The following is a 17,133-nucleotide window of genomic DNA, read 5'->3' as shown; positions in this document are numbered from 1 at the left end:
TGTTGCTTATTATTATTTTATTAATTTTTATCTTTGGCTTTTTGTTTAGTTATTATTTTTCATTCTAGCACCTTAGTCTTTAAACATAACATCCCTGAAAACGGAAATGTAGAATTGACGAGAAATTGTATGAGCTTTTAATAAAAGTTTGGAGCAATTTTGTAACCAGAACCATGAAAAGACTGTTAAAGTTTAATATGAACATACAGTTTAACTTCAGGTGTTGGTGTGATTTAAAGTCAATGGATTATAATAATTATAAAAAAAACCAAATTTTTGCATTGAAAATATTTTTAATGACTACGACATAAAAACATCTCATTTAACCTTATCCTTAGCCTGACGATGTCTTTTTTAGGTAAAAAATGTACATAGTAAGTATAAATAAATATTTTATTATTGTTTAAAATGTAATATGTTTTATTTAACGTGTTGGTATATATGTATTCCAACCCATTGCGTCTATTTAAAAAAACTACTAAAATACTATCAAGCAAATAACGTTATAAGAATATTTTACTAGTTTTGTTCATTTTTGCGGCTTTAAATTAAGTAAATTGCAAATAGTTGTGTCTGGTAGGCCCACTCCGAGTTCTAGTTTACCGCACTTATTTTTTAATAATTATAGCAGTTACACGCATATGTGTGAAATAGCTAGCGATAAAAACACAAAACGAGATAACTGTACAGAAACAGGTTAACGCCCTCACTAAGGGAGTATCAGGTGTGCCTGGAGTTTCGAGAGGAAACATTATTACTCTCTCAAGAGAATCACTTTAATCTGTTCTTGAAAACTTTGGAGATGATGAAGCTCAGGTTTTCTCCTAACTTTACACGGATTATGAGTTAATTATGAGATCAGCTGGGAGAACAACTGCAGACCATTATTGTAAACACGGATCGCTAATTACTCGCTGTTCTAATGGTCGCTTACCAGTTTAACGCTTGTATTCATTACGTGAGCGTTAAATTTTTATTTAATCCTAATGGACAGAGAACAAAGTTTTCCCACCATTTTCCCAATTCTGAGACATACATAGAATAAAATGTAAATATTTAGTATTCTAATCACCCACATAATTTTTCTAAACTATTTTTTGTGCAATCATATTACCCTCCATTCCAAGACTAAGTCCTATACCACTGATCTTGAAACCTTAGTCTTAAACCTTTTCCTATAACGCTTGCCCTTCCCTACACTTCAGTTCCGCGGAACGCTGTACCTCTAGTGCTATACCCCAAACCTTTTGAGTTATCACATGTTCCAATTTATGAAAGAGGTATCTACAAACAAATGATATGTAAGAACTACAGAGTGATTTAAAAAAATCGAGTAGTGTAAATCTTTACAATCATGAACATGACGTAGTTACAATAAACATTCCTGTAAATTTGTTCAATCCTTGATGGAATAAATAAAAAGTCCAATCACAGAGAAAGCCTCTGTAATCTCGGCGGCAAGTTTCACGTATATCTGTTGCCTAGGCAACGTTTATCTGCCGCGCCGCTGTTTTACAAGTAGAGCTGCATTGTTCCCGTGTTGTTCATATAGTGCTCATTAGCTGAATGCCCCCCTCCCCCACTCCTCCACCACCTTGTGACGTCATGTAACCATTGTCTGCCGCTGCTGGCAATCTCATCTAAACGCTCAAGTTACATTGTAAGTGGCCAGGTCGGTAATTGAGTAGTGTGCAACGATCGTCTATATAAACTGTTGTTTAGCGAATATACTTATTGTGTACATCTATAAGTTAGTTCTTTATTTTTGTAATTGCATCATCATACGTATTCTTGAGTGTTAATTGCTATTAGTCTAGGAGCCCGGGGCCAATTCGCACTGCATAAGCTAAAACTTGGCTTTTCTTGAAATCGATACATATATTGTTTCTAAGAAAGAACTCATACGTGAGCTGCGCCAGGTATGGTTGAGTTAAAAATGGAAGGGTTTAAAATATGTAAAGATTATTTTGTTCAATTCTAATTTTTCTTAATTTAACACCACCCCATCCCAATAACCTCATGTCAGTGACAAGTTACACATTGGTGTAATTACACACACACACACACACACACACACACACACACACACACACACACACCGGGGGAGAAGCCAAACTCCTACCGGCGCGTCCCCCAGGTGGCGGATCGGGGGATGTCCTAACCGGTCGTAAGATCGGCGGATAAGGGTGAAATAAAATAGCCCTCGTGGACCAAATAGGCATCGGAGCTGAAGAGTCACAGCTACCGTAAAAAAAAAAAACTCCCCTTCATACATGAAGGGTTTGGTCACACACCATCTGACCATGGGTCACGTACGCAAGCGGATGTGGTGACACTGCTCGATAGAGATGTGTGGCTGACCCATGTAGCGCAGCATGCGTGGTAACTCCCCGGCATCTACGTGCCGCACCCACGGGAGCAAGAGGAAGCCGATGAAGGATGAAGGTGGTTGGTCGGAGCGGATGCCTTTTTCCCGCTCCAATGGCCATGCGCTCTGCGGTAAAGGGGGTAGATGTCAGGGCAACACACCCCCCCCACTTCCTGAGGCATCGCGTTCGGAGACGACCTTTTGCTTTGGAGTACTTATTAAATTATGGATAAACTAAACAACAAAAATAACGAAGAGAAAGGAGAGGACGCCCTCATGGACGTCGAGCAGAGTACGAGCGAAGCTGTACTAAACATACGAGAGAGGACCGTGTTTCGGCGCCTTCCACCGGGACAGAGTTAACTCTGTACCATCCGGTGGATGCCGCCAAACACCGGTAGAGCGACTGGGCTCTAAAATTGACGAGCTAGCAGCGTATATCAAGTACAGGAATAACGTTCACGGGGGAAATAAAGAAGTTAGTCAAGGCTATTGACACTGCTTACCAACCTGGCGCTAAGAGACCTTACCGTTGCTCCGAAACCCGTTCCAGGCCAGACCGCGAAGACAACGCAGACATCTCCCAGGACGATTTCCCAGCCGAGTGTACCGCGCAAACACCAAACCCTACACCCCAGGAGTCGAAAACCAAGAAAAGGCCTTTATCGCCATCGAGCCCCGTTTCTGGTCAAGATATGCGAGTGCCTAAAAAACCGGCTAAGGAAAATAATTGGGCTATAGTGACTGGAAGAAGATCAAAGAAGAAAGGGTTACGGGATCCGGTTGACACACCGAAGGAAACTGAAAAAATCCCAAGGAAATGATGGTTCCAAGCATATGAATAGCCATCGTAAAGACAAACAGGAGAAAACGAAGAACAAAGGCTGTCCTTGTTCAACCGCTGAAGGGCGAACATATGCCGATCTCCTTAAGGAAATCAAGGCGAAAGTAAACCCGAACGGCAACTGGCGTGGACATAAAGGCCATCAAACAGACGAGACAGGGAGGGGTACTTCTAGAAATGAGCCCCAAGTCAACAGACAGTGCAGCTTTTGCTGCTGCAATAAAGACGGCCACCGAAAATATAGGCACGGTAAAAACACTGACGCCAAATGACGACAATAGAGATTCTTGATCTAGATGGAGTCTCCACGGAAAATGACGTTCGTGAAGCTCTCAATCGAGACTTCACGACAAACTTAGAAATCAAACGAGTAAACTTGACCAAAGTTTACACCGCGAGGACAACGAGCGGCTTTCTGCGAAAATAGACGAGACTAGTGCAAACAAGGCCCTCGACAAAGCTCGCATAAAAATTGGATGGATTAACTGCCCGTATTCGCCCAGTCGTCAAAGTGACCCGCTGCTACAGATGCCTCGGTTTTGGACATCAAACACGGAACTGCGTAGGGCTAGATAGAAGTAAATGTTGCTATAAGTGCGGCGGGGGTTAACCATAAAGCGTAGACTGTACGGAGATGCCAAAATGCTTCCTATGTGCACTGGAAAAGGAAGATCAAAATAGCACATGCCATATTGCTGCTCCAGAGCTTGTAAGGCATTCCGCACTGCACTGCGCTTGCCGAAGATGCGAAAGAGCAGAAATGACAAGCGTATTACAAGGTAACCTGAATAGGTGCGCCTTGGCGCAAAATCTACTGTGCCAGCGCATCTTTGAAGACAGGATCGACATCTGCCTTATCTGCGAACAATACCTAAACATCCAAAGTAGGTTGTGGTTCGCTGATAACTCCGGCACGGCAGCAATCTGGATCACAAACCCTAAGAAGATTACCGTCGTTGACAAGGCAGTGGAATGGGTTTCGTCTGGATCAAAACTCCAACAACCTACTTTATAAGCGTCTATCTTTCGCCAAATGAGGGGAATCGATGTATTCCGTCAAAAACTGGCAAACGTAGAAGACACTATCCTTAAGCTTGGCGGGGAGGTCGTTGTCGTGGCGACTTTAATGCTAAATCGTCGAATGGGCTACAGACCTATCTGACACCCGAGAAATGAAGTCGCGGACGTCGCAGCGAGGCTTGACCTTGTGGTGCTAAACACCGGGAACACCACAACCTTCCGAAGGCCGGGTTACCGAGAATCCATCCTGGATATTACGCTGGCGACCCCAAGGACTGCCAACATTATCAAGAACTGGAGGGTATCAGAAGAATACAGCGCAGCGACCACCAGTATGTGACATTCGCCATAGGACTCGCACCTGGATCGACTTCGCTAACGCAACTTTCACATGCGGAAGTGGAACGCCAGGAAACTTGATCAAGATGCATTGCTAACGTCCCTTACATGGAGCATGGCTACTCTTCAGGTAAATCCTACTCCAAGTACTCGAGGGAGACGGAGGAAATTGTGTCAAGAACAATGAAGGTGATTATCACTTCAATGCAACGCCTCTATGCACAACGGAAAGATCGGGGTGCTCACAAGCCGGCTTACTGGTGGACATCGGAGATAGCGGATCTTCGAAAAACATGTTCACTTGCTACGTCGTTCGAGCAACGAGAGCAGCGAAACATTCTCTTGACCAGGGTATTTACTCGAATGAGTATAAGCAGGCCAAAAGAGCTATGAATAAGGCCATCAAAGCAAGTAAAGCGGCATTGTGGAAGGAGATCTGCAACGACCTCAATAATGATCTCTGGGGTAAAGCGTACCAAATTGTCACTAAACGACTAGGTAAAGCTGCACCGGAAGCGCCGAAATCTCCTGCTGAAATGAACAGCATAGTGGCGGAGCTGTTTTCCTGAACACCCGCCGCGGGAGAAGAGACAGTATGTAGCAATCAGTGAAAAAACACCCTTCACTACCAAGGAATTGCAGGATGTGCGGCGAAGACCATCAAGATCGGGAAAGCGCCAGCCCTGATGGCATTCCAGCCGCAGTGATCAAGATTATAGCCCTGAAGTATCCAAGCATACTTCTGAGTGCTTACAATGCATGCTTAGCTACTGGCACGTTTCCCACAGTCTGGAAGCGGCAGAGATTGGTTCTGCTAGATAAAGGGAAGGGAACCCCTATAACGCCTTCGTCGTTTTAGACCACACTGCATGCTGGATATAGCAGGAAAACTGCTTGAGAAGCTCATTCAAGGTAGGCTTCGCAACGACATTGATCATGCCCGGAGGTTATGCGACAAACCAACATGGCTTCCGAAAGGGAAGATCGACAATTGGCGCGATTCAGAAGGTAACGGAGACAGCTCGAGAGGCATGGTCCTGGAAGCCTCAAAACTCGCAAGGTGTGTCTTCTCCTTACATTCGACGTAAAAAAATGCTTTTAACAGCGCAAATTGGGAAGACATTTTGGACGCTTTAGAGCACAGATTTTGTGGTGAAGCCAGAAAATCTGGGAATGATCGACGACTACCTCGACAAGAGGAAGCTGATTGTGGAAACGACGGAGTGGGTCAGCGTGAATATGAAGTAACAGCCGGCGTGCCTCAAGGCTCAATTATGGGTCCCGACCTCTGGAACGCTGACTACGACGAGCTCTTGCGTATCTCGTTGCCGAAGCAAGTACAGCTCACGGGCTTTGCTGATGACGTTTGCGGCTACGATAGTGGTAGATAGTGCCGAAGAAGCAGAGTTTTTTAATTCGGAGACCACGGATGCCATCGAAACATGGCTTGAAAAACACCACCTGAAACTCGCCAAACAGAAGACAGAGATGGTTATCTTGACTAGACAAAAATGGTTCCCAAAACCATTCACACCGTAGAAATAGGAGCGCGCAACTCTGACGTCAACAAGAGCTCTACGCTATTTAGGAGTAATGATTGATGAGAAGCTATCCTATCGCGAACACCTCGAAAGTGCATGCAAGAAAGCCAGCAAGACCGTATCCAACCTATCAAGGATCTTGGCAAACTCGATAGGACCACGAACCAGGAAAAAGACGAGTCCTGCTTGAGGTAGTTCACTCTGTACTGCTTTATGGAGCAGAAATATGGGTGGACGTCCCTGAAGCAGAAAACATATCGGCGAAAGGTAGCAGCGGTGCAGCGGAGAGGCGCTCTCAGAGTTGCCTGCGCATACCGCACCGTCTCCGAAGCAGCAGTACTGGTAATTGCAGGAGCTGCGCGCCTATCGACTTATTGGCGTTTGAGAGAGCCAAGCTCTACAACGCTAAAGAAAATTGTGACAACTACACGGAGGCAAAAACAAGAATAAAAAACGAGACGCAACAAGAGTGGCAGAACCGATGGACGTCGGGGGAGACAGGCAGATGGACGGAGCGCCTCATTCCGAACATCGATGTCTGGGTCTCTCGGAAGTACGGGACACGGACTTCTTCCTGACCCAGTTATTGACGGGACACGGGCAGTTCAATGCTTATCTTTTCAAGATGGGCCTGCACACCACACCGACGTGCAAATACTGCCCTGACAAAATTGACAACGTCGAACACACACATTCTTCGAGTGTGCTCGGTGGATTGATTATAGGAGCACCACTGAAGAGATCATAGGCACCAGGCTCTCCCCCTCAAGCTGGTGGCCTATATGATCAAAAAAGAAGAAAAATTGGTCAGCTGTTGAAGCATACGCACAGCGCCTCCTGAAAGCTAAAATTGCAGAAAGGGGCCAGTAACCTGGAGTAGGCGTTGCAAGACGCAGCACGGACTGGATTTGATGTAATGCTAACGCGTTCCAATCCAGTCCCCCCCCCCGTACCATCTACGAGGGGAAGGGGAGAGGAATGTTTTTTTTAGTGGAGGGTAGGTCTGCCAGTCTGGCAGAAATCCCACACTACCGCCACGTATATCTGCCGGAAGATGGACGGTGGAGTTTAGCGATGGTGGTGTCTTTAGAAGATCTTTTTTTCAAACCTCTATAAAAAAAAAAAAAAAAAAAAAAAAAAAAAACACACACACACACACACAGGAATCCATACAAGAAGAAGAACATACACCCATGCAATTTTGATAACTTACAATAAACATATATAAATCAATAGATTTTAAAATTAAGAAAAACTAGCAACATATTTTAGAGTTAAAATTAACATAAAACAAATTATCATAAATATAAGATAGAAATACATAAAGTATTGTAAAAATAATTGAATCATCAGATAAAAAAATAACAATTTCTTTAGACCAAATACCACAGAATACATTAAATCTTAATATCAAGGAGATTGTTATGCAAAGTAAGTTTACAACACCTGGAGTTATAAAGTGAATTTAGATCAGCTGGTGACTTTACAATAATGGAATTTTATTCTTTTGAATGATGGCTTATTAGGAGACTGAGAAGAAGCATTTCTCATCAAACTTAATAAACATTTGAGTTATTAAATACAGTAATACTTTTATTATTTGTATTAAATTGGTGAATCTCGATTTTTGAATCCAAGAACAGAAAAGACATTTACTAGATGATGAACACTTGAATATTGGATGACAACCAGAACTCTCAGATCTGCAAAGATTACTACTACCAGTATTAAATCTATACTAAGCCGACAAGGATGATTGGAAGTGTCAATGGAACATACAAAGTAAAACTGGATTTGAACTCAAGTAAGATCTAACCAATTTATGATTCCAAAGTTTTCAAAATTTAAACCTATTTTTGTATAAATTCAAATTTAACATGTACCTCAATTTTTCCTATGTTGGATATAATTTTTTTTTTCTGCGCCCATGGCAGTATAATCCACGAAACCCTGTATGTGACACATAAACCCAATAGCAATTATTGTAAATCAAACGTTTATTTATTTACATCAATAGCTAGTTAAGCAAGGGCAAAGTACGGGTTAAATAAATAAATAAAGTTAAAAAAAAGATAAAATTTAACAATACCAAAATTATAGTTCAACTAATTATAAGGTTTACCTGTTTTTAGAAGTGGTTACGTTACTCTGTGATACAAACAATTTAATGCTCAAAGAATCAAACCTTGTTGTTGTATAAGATAAATTCTGACTTTCTCCTGTTGAACACTATTTCTCGATATGTCTGTGCTGAGGATGTCCATTCAACGAACTACACTTTGCAACAGTTCTTTTAAACATTCTGATCAATATTGAGAGACGACCAAGGTTTTGAAGCAAGTATCATTTGGAGAACAATATTCATAGAAAGAATGTACATAAAGTCGTTTCAATAAATTAAACATTTTGTAGCAAAACCAATAACGTTTCCTTAAATAATACTCTATTAATTTTAGAATGTGAATTCCTTTAATTAGAATTAATTTAAAGTATTTAGCTTAACACTCATAAGACGAAAATAAAACATGTCATTTCCTGGACCTTTGACATGTATTCCTACGAAGCATTATGTATGAAGTATTATGAAGCAAGAAATTACTATTTTTATCTTATGAAGATAAAAGAAAAATTTTCTTAAAAAGTGACCTTAAACTTTGTTAGTCTTTGTATGGTTTTGTCTATTTAAATAGTAATACTGTAATTTTAAAATGATAAATGTTATTCCTTATAAAATACTTATACTTCTTTTTGAAATGCTTGTAGATTAAGAAAAAATAATTACAGATATTTTGCATTTATTTACAATGATTACGTAAGAAGACGTTTAGCGATCGTCTTGAAACCAATTTATTATAAATACAATAATAAAGCGTATAAAATCACGACACAGAGATTGAAGGACCACACAAAAAGTTGTTGTCCTCAAGTCCCCAAAGTGAATTGCGGCCACAATACGTCGTGATGGGTTGATTGAGGCTGCAGATCAAAGTTTTATTGACTTTCCACGCGAGTCAACCGTTCCTAAACCACTCCGTACCCATTATCAAACTTCATTACCGTTTTTGTTTACCACAAAAGGTGCTCTGCAGATCAATACAAGTGCTAGAATTCTCTATAAATACCCTCGTTTTATACACAAATTAAAGAAATCTGGGGATAGTTTTTAAATGGATCAAATACGTTCTATTTCTTTCCGTTTAGTGAATAGTTGTTTAGGTTTCCTTTAAAACTTATAAATATGATACAAATTTCGTAAGAGCCAATATAATAAGAACGAGAAATGAAAAAGGAATATCTCTTTTATGTATTCGGAAGATGATTAAATATTCTTGAAATGTACTGATTTGTTTATTAGTATAAAAAAATATTTACTTCATTCACGTTTAATACATTGGTAGTAGAAGATCTGTGAATACAATTTTTAATTATATTCCATCTGATAACGAGAAATGGGATAGTAAAAGTTTTGTATTTTTATCAGCTAGTTTTGGTATTATATGTAAAAATTTAACTAATTTTTATTTATACGTATTTAAAACAATCTGTACAAAAAATGCAGTACTGCTCGTTGTTTGCGGACCAAAAATGTTGTATGTTCTTCCACCTTCAGCAATTCGATACACACTAGTTAATACTGGTTAGCAATGTCTATTTTAAAGTTATATCTATCTGCTACGTGACCAACAGAACAAGGATTACTCTACCGGGCAGTTACTGGCAGCTTCCGTTAGAATTGTATACGCCGTACGAATAGGGTATGTAAGATGTTTACCTCTACATCTTGGGTATGTCACCTTTGAATGCTGCAAATCAAGTGGTTGTGGTAGTAGAAAATAACTTTTGCAATAAAAACGTAATTTTAAAGAAAGCATTATTGTAGACTAAGGTTATTGGTTGGCTATTAAATTGTGTAAGCAATCAGCTAACGATGGTTGGTGGATTGAGAATAACTACACGAATATCATTTGTGTGTTTTAGTAATTGGCTGTTTTCAATTAGAGACAAACAACTTCACAAGATTAACACTGGAACTTTGAAAGCCATCCATATAGTCAATTTATTTTAAATCCTCAAAAGGAATATGTGCAGTGTAAGAGTTTTAGAGTAGTATCAAATATGTATATAAATTAATAGTTTAGATACCTAAAACCCTCGCATAAAGATCAAGAATACTCTGAGGGATTCAACAGAGTTTAATAATTTCACCACAAGTATTTTACTATGTATAACTATATTTATATTAAAAATTATACATATTTAGTGTTCATAAAGATTATTAGTACCTTATTAATAGTCTTTAATTAAAAATAAAACATACCTTGTACGGTTTTAATATCCTTCTCAGTTCTCCGGTCTCGTTGAGCCTTTCGATTACTTCAGCATCCTGTAGAAAAATAAATTGTTAATAAAATATTATAAAATAATCTCTTACTTGCATATATTAGATTACGTCATAACCAAGTGACCTAAATAGCGTAGAGTACTATATCTACTATGTCAATCTAATTGATCATGTATACTAAATTGATACCAATTCTAAACCGAACAATATGTGGCTCGAAGAAAACTAAATTTTCTCTCGATCCAAACATTTTTCAATCCTTGTTTTATTGGTTTAAGTCATGCGATATCGTTTGTATGTCACACTTTATAGAATTGTTCTAGATAAATAGACTCAATATATTAAAGTAAGCGGTACGAATCTAGAAAAGGTTAAATGTAAAGATATGTTAAATGATACATTATTTATTTTAAGTCTTGTTTTAAGCCAAAGATCGTAGTACTTTTTACGTTTTTATTTTCATGCGTTTCAAAATAGCGGCCTAAAATATCCAAAATTCCGGTGGTTCCTATTTTCCCCACCCCAAAATAAGGATTTCTGTTACTGTTCTGTCTAATTTATTTTTATACATAAAAATACTTTCCAACGAAGTCAGGATTACTAAGATATATGTATACTATCTACTCCAAATTTTGAAAATCTGAATTATGCTTTTCCTACAAATTTTAAATGCAATGGCGTGTCATATCTTAAAATAAAGGTATTATCAATCTGAGCCATTTTGATATTAACGTTTCACCATATCTCTAAATGGTTTAAAATTTTAAATTGTTCTCCTTACATAAATAGTGCACGACTGTCTGGGAAACCCTGTATATTCCCAGATTGAATCTCGCCATCGAGGTGACAACGACAGAGTAACAAACCTTTGTCAGAAGGCTACGCAAATCGCTGGGTGTGGTTTTGTTTGTGCTTCAATTGTTTACGTTATGTCGTTTGCCTGTGATTTAATCGTGTTACTTACCAGTGTAGCGTTGATACCTTTTAACTAAGGTTCATTATAAACTCAGTTTACTCAGATTAACAGAGTGCAAGTAGTAAAAAAGGAAAAGACGGGAAGTAATTTTAGAACGCATTCCAGATTGAAAGGTAAAGTACATTGATTTATAAGTCCTGAAAATCAAAACCTACATTTATACGAATAACTTTGTAGCTATTTTTTTAAAGTATTTAATAACTTATTCAGTGATCTGCTCATAATTATATAATGGTTTTCATAACGTTCTGTATTTGGGAGTTCCTTTTACATATTTTTTGGGAGAAAACAAGTTCGATCCGTGGAGCTAGTTTATTTTCGTCTAGGTTTGCTCTAAAAATGGGAAAAGATGTTTTTAGTACTTATATTAACAAATATTTATTCAAAGCTAAGTAATGAGTTTAATGAGGTCAATTAACTCGTATCCGATAATACAGAGATACAGAGAACATTCTCTATGTGTCTATATCGCTACATAGGCTATTACGGGTTAGCATTTTTGTTTTAAGAGTTATAAGGGTCAAGCACTTTATAGGATCCAAGGAAAAGTTTTTAAAATATGAATGAGCCTGTTCTTTACAACAGGCTTTTATAATTATTTTTCGAATGTATAATTTTTACAAAAACTAATAGTAGGCCTAACCCTTTTTAAATTGTAAAAATACGTACAAGCTCAATTACATTGGAAATCTTTTGAATAATCTGCATATCCTTTTTTTTTTTTTGAGAAAAGTCTGCGTTTTAACACATAAAAAACCAAGGTTTACTTCCAAATTAGTAAACGATAAAAATACGACGCAACAAGCGTAATATAAATTAACTAAAATATTATATTAACGAGCGGGAATAGCAATGAATGAAGACACTGACTATTACTGCAGCGTACAATTTCACAGTTTGCCTCTAAATCCAATTATCCAGGTACACATAGCTAAGCGCCTCCACTGCGTGTGGGGAGACCGCAGTTTGCTCAACTGACTAATTACAATTTCCACCAGCAGATAGAGCGCGTGTTAGTCAGTGACGTGTGCTGGACCCGCATGTGCGTGGTGGCTTTACGGGTCTGTTTTATTTTTACTATCGATTGTGTTCCCTTTGACCAAAGCAGTGCTTTAAAAGCACGATATAATTCGTATATAACATATTTGTGAGTAGCACTTTTAATGCCTTACCCATTGGTAGAACCATAGATGTATAAATACTTAAAAACTAAAATTCTAAATTTCTATACTAGAGGGAAAATCAAGCTTTTCATAATTCATCACATTTCAACTAAATCCGTACTTATAACTGTATACAACGTAATAAAAGAACCATAAATGCACACAGGTATGGTATAAAAGCTAATTCTAGATTTCTATACTAGAGGGAAAAATCATCAAGCTTCTCATAATTCATCAGATTTCAACTACATCCGTACTTAAAACTGTATACAACGTAATAAAAGAACCATAAATGCACACAGGTATGGTATAAAAGCTAATTCTAGATTTCTATACTAGAGGGAAAAATCATCAAGCTTCTCATAATTCATCAGATTTCAACTAAATCCGTACTTAAAACTGTATACAACGTAATAAAAGAACCATAAATGCACACAGGTATGGTATAAAAGCTAATTCTAGATTTCTATACTAGAGGGAAAAATCATCAAGCTTCTCATAATTCATCAGATTTCAACTACATCCGTACTTATAACTGTATACAACGTAATAAAAGAACCATAAATGCACACAGGTATGGTATAAAAGCTAATTCTAGATTTCTATACTAGAGGGAAAAATCATCAAGCTTCTCATAATTCATCAGATTTCAACTACATCCGTACTTAAAACTGTATACAACGTAATAAAAGAACCATAAATGCACACAGGTATGGTATAAAAGCTAATTCTAGATTTCTATACTAGAGGGAAAAATCATCAAGCTTCTCATAATTCATCAGATTTCAACTACATCCGTACTTATAACTGTATACAACGTAATAAAAGAACCGTAAATGCACACAGGTATGGTATAAAAGCTAATTCTAGATTTCTATACTAGAGGGAAAATCAAGCTTTTCATAATTCATCACATTTCAACTAAATCCGTACTTATAACTGTATACAACGTAATAAAAGAACCGTAAATGAACACAGGTATGGTATAAAAGCTAATTCTAGATTTCTATACTAGAGGGAAAATCAAGCTTTTCATAATTCATCACGTTTCAACTAAATCCGTACTTATAACTGTATACAACGTAATAAAAGAACCGTAAATGAACACAGGTATGGTATAAAAGCTAATTCTAGATTTCTATACTAGAGGGAAAAATCATCAAGCTTCTCATAATTCATCAGATTTCAACTACATCCGTACTTAAAACTGTATACAACGTAATAAAAGAACCATAAATGCACACAGGTATGGTATAAAAGCTAATTCTAGATTTCTATACTAGAGGGAAAAATCATCAAGCTTCTTATGATTAATCTGATTTTAACCACATTCAAACCTTCAACTATATACAAACCAATAGTAGAACCGTAAATGTACAAAGACAAATTATATTTTCCTATACTAATGGAAAAACCTTCAAGCTTCTCATAATCCATAACATTTCATTAAATCCAAATACCTCAAATTTCAACTACACTCATATTTACAATTACAAAAACCAAAAATCTACAAAGACATAAAAGCTAATTCTTCAATTCTATGCTAGAAGGAAAATCATCAAACTTCTCACAATCCATAACGTTGACATTAAATCCAAACTTGTATGCAGATGTTTTATTAAGTTTCATTTTTAACCGTATTTAGCGCATGATTCACCGAGTTAATTTTCTTACGGTGAAGTTGAAACTTTGTGGATAACAGTTCCATTTCTACCTTGAAACGAGACACTCAGCATAAAGTTTAATTGTGTTGCGTCAATACAAACACTTGTATCTGTCGTCTTCTACTGAACACAACTCGATCTGCAAGTATCTGAAATGGAATAATCTCACAGTGAGATGTGACGACACAGGCAAAAAGCGGGTGACATAATTATATACAAATCTCTAATACTTTACATGCTTTATATCTTGTTATACAAAAAGAGGCTGGGAAAATGCTCTTAAATGTGTCACTCTAATTACCAACCATGCTATAAAATATATTTTAAGGTTACAAACCATAAATATGCAAATAGAGACTCAGTCTGAAAAACAGCAACGAGAGTTAGCAATGGATTTCTGTAATGGAAGTGCATATGAAAGAGATAATTGAGAGCCAATGACCGAGGGAATCTAAGACTTTGGGCTTTGGATAAGCGCAAGTTAAAATCCTGTCTATAACGTAGAACTGTTTATCAGTACCAAGAACCATGTATAGTAGCGTCTCTCCTCCATATTATGTTTGGTAAGAACCTCGCACAAGCCATTAGCCCATGAGGACGGGCAGAATTTGGCATAATAGGGGAACGGCCTCTTATTTTTATCAAAAATAAGGAAAGAAGACACCCAAATTTCCACTGACCTGAAGTTTTGTTTCTCACCCCGATGTACTGATATTGATGAGGACTAACGACATGATCATCTGGACACTTTTCATCCTCTCCTTGATCTCTGCCTATAACATCCTAAGAATAATCTTGAAAGCACCTAATGACCAAAGACCTGATGTTACTCAACCCGATGCACTAATCCTCGACGAAGGCTTACGGAATGAACATCTAAACCCTTTCATCCTCACTTGATCTCTGCCTATGAATTTTGAGAATAATCTTGGTAGCACCATATGACCACCTAACTGACGCTTTGTTACTCACCCCGATGTACTGGCCCTCGATAAACACTTGCGGCACGAGGATCTGGTCGCTGTTCATCCTCTCCTTGATCTCTGCCTATAACATCCTAAGAATAATCTCACCATGTGACCTGATGTTACTCAACCCGATGCACTAATCCTCGATGAAGGCTTACGGAATGAACATCTAAACCTTCCATCCTCACTTGATCTCTGCCTATGAATTTTGCTTGGTAGCACCATATGACCACCTAACTGACGCTTTGTTACTCACCCCGATGTACTGGCCCTCGATAAACACTTGCGGCACGAGGATTTGGTCGCTGTTCATCCTCTCCTTGATCTCTGCCTATAACATCCTAAGAATAATCTTGAAAGCACCATGTGACCAAAGACCTGATGTTACTCAACCCGATGCACTAATCCTCGACGAAGGCTTACGGAATGAACATCTGAACCCTTTCATCCTCACTTGATCTCTGCCTATGAATTTTGAGAATAATCTTAGTAGCACCATATGACCACCTAACTGACGCTTTGTTACTCACCCCGATGTACTGGCCCTCGATAAACACTTGCGGCACGAGGATCTGGTCGCTGTTCATCCTCTCCTTGATCTCTGCCTATAACATCCTAAGAATAATCTTGAAAGCACCATGTGACCAAAGACCTGATGTTACTCAACCCGATGCACTAATCCTCGACGAAGGCTTACGGAATGAACATCTGAACCCTTTCATCCTCACTTGATCTCTGCCTATAAATTTTGAGAATAATCTTAGTAGCACCATATGACCACCTAACTGACGCTTTGTTACTCACCCCGATGTACTGGCCCTCGATAAACACTTGCGGCACGAGGATTTGGTCGCTGTTCATCCTCTCCTTGATCTCTGCCTATAACATCCTAAGAATAATCTTGAAAGCACCATGTGACCAAAGACCTGATGTTACTCAACCCGATGCACTAATCCTCGACGAAGGCTTACGGAATGAACATCTGAACCCTTTCATCCTCACTTGATCTCTGCCTATGAATTTTGAGAATAATCTTAGTAGCACCATATGACCACCTAACTGACGCTTTGTTACTCACCCCGATGTACTGGCCCTCGATAAACACTTGCGGCACGAGGATTTGGTCGCTGTTCATCCTCTCCTTGATCTCTGCCTATAACATCCTAAGAATAATCTTGAAAGCACCATGTGACCAAAGACCTGATGTTACTCAACCCGATGCACTAATCCTCGACGAAGGCTTACGGAATGAACATCTGAACCCTTTCATCCTCACTTGATCTCTGCCTATGAATTTTGAGAATAATCTTAGTAGCACCATATGACCACCTAACTGACGCTTTGTTACTCACCCCGATGTACTGGCCCTCGATAAACACTTGCGGCACGAGGATCTGGTCGCTGTTCATCCTCTCCTTGATCTCTGCCTGGGTCTCTCGGCTCATGAACACATCTCGCTCGTCGAACTTGACCAGGTGAGTCCGCAGTATCTGCCGCACTTTGAGGCATCGCTGGTAGGTGCTCCGGACTATGCCCATGGTTGTCGTGTACACCACCACCTTGCCGGCCTCCCGCTCCTGCCACGTCTGCAACACAAGAGCAACACTTGAGATGTTTTAAAATGGAAAAATCAGAATTTTATAATTTATATTTGCAATTTGAGCCTAAATGGTAGCACACCATCCAATAATACTTGTAGGAAATCCTAGCTTTCTTTTTGGGAAATCCGCTACTTTTTTATGAACTCGAACCTTCAAAATCAAATAATTTTCCTGGAAATGTTCAATAAGGAAAAGATGATTTCTTTTGTTAAAAGATTTACCAATTTCACTTACGCTAAAATATCTTTGTCATATATATTGTTAAATCAGTTGATTTTAACTGTATTGGACCTTACTGTAATTAGAT

General features: G+C 38.5%; 1 protein-coding gene across 2 annotated transcripts in view; it reads right to left on the bottom strand.

The window, feature by feature from the left end:
* LOC124357877 (glutaredoxin domain-containing cysteine-rich protein CG31559-like) overlaps positions 1-17,133 on the bottom strand; it is a 288,139-nt gene that overhangs the window by 95,323 nt on the left and 175,683 nt on the right. Inside the window, exons 3-4 of one of the 2 annotated variants that reach the window (XM_046809964.1) lie at positions 16,578-16,811; positions 10,431-10,496 (exon numbers count right to left, since the gene is read on the bottom strand). The exons of the other annotated variant lie outside the window; for it this stretch is intronic. Coding sequence (XP_046665920.1) covers positions 10,431-10,496; positions 16,578-16,811 — 300 coding nt within the window. The remainder of the gene's footprint in view (positions 1-10,430; positions 10,497-16,577; positions 16,812-17,133) is intronic. 2 annotated transcript variants of the gene reach the window in all.

This window comes from Homalodisca vitripennis, chromosome 3, assembly GCF_021130785.1.
Source record: "Homalodisca vitripennis isolate AUS2020 chromosome 3, UT_GWSS_2.1, whole genome shotgun sequence".
NCBI classification, from domain to species: domain Eukaryota; kingdom Metazoa; phylum Arthropoda; class Insecta; order Hemiptera; family Cicadellidae; genus Homalodisca; species Homalodisca vitripennis.
The sequence above is the reverse complement of the archived record's forward strand: the minus strand, read 5'-3'. Positions and strand labels throughout refer to the sequence as shown.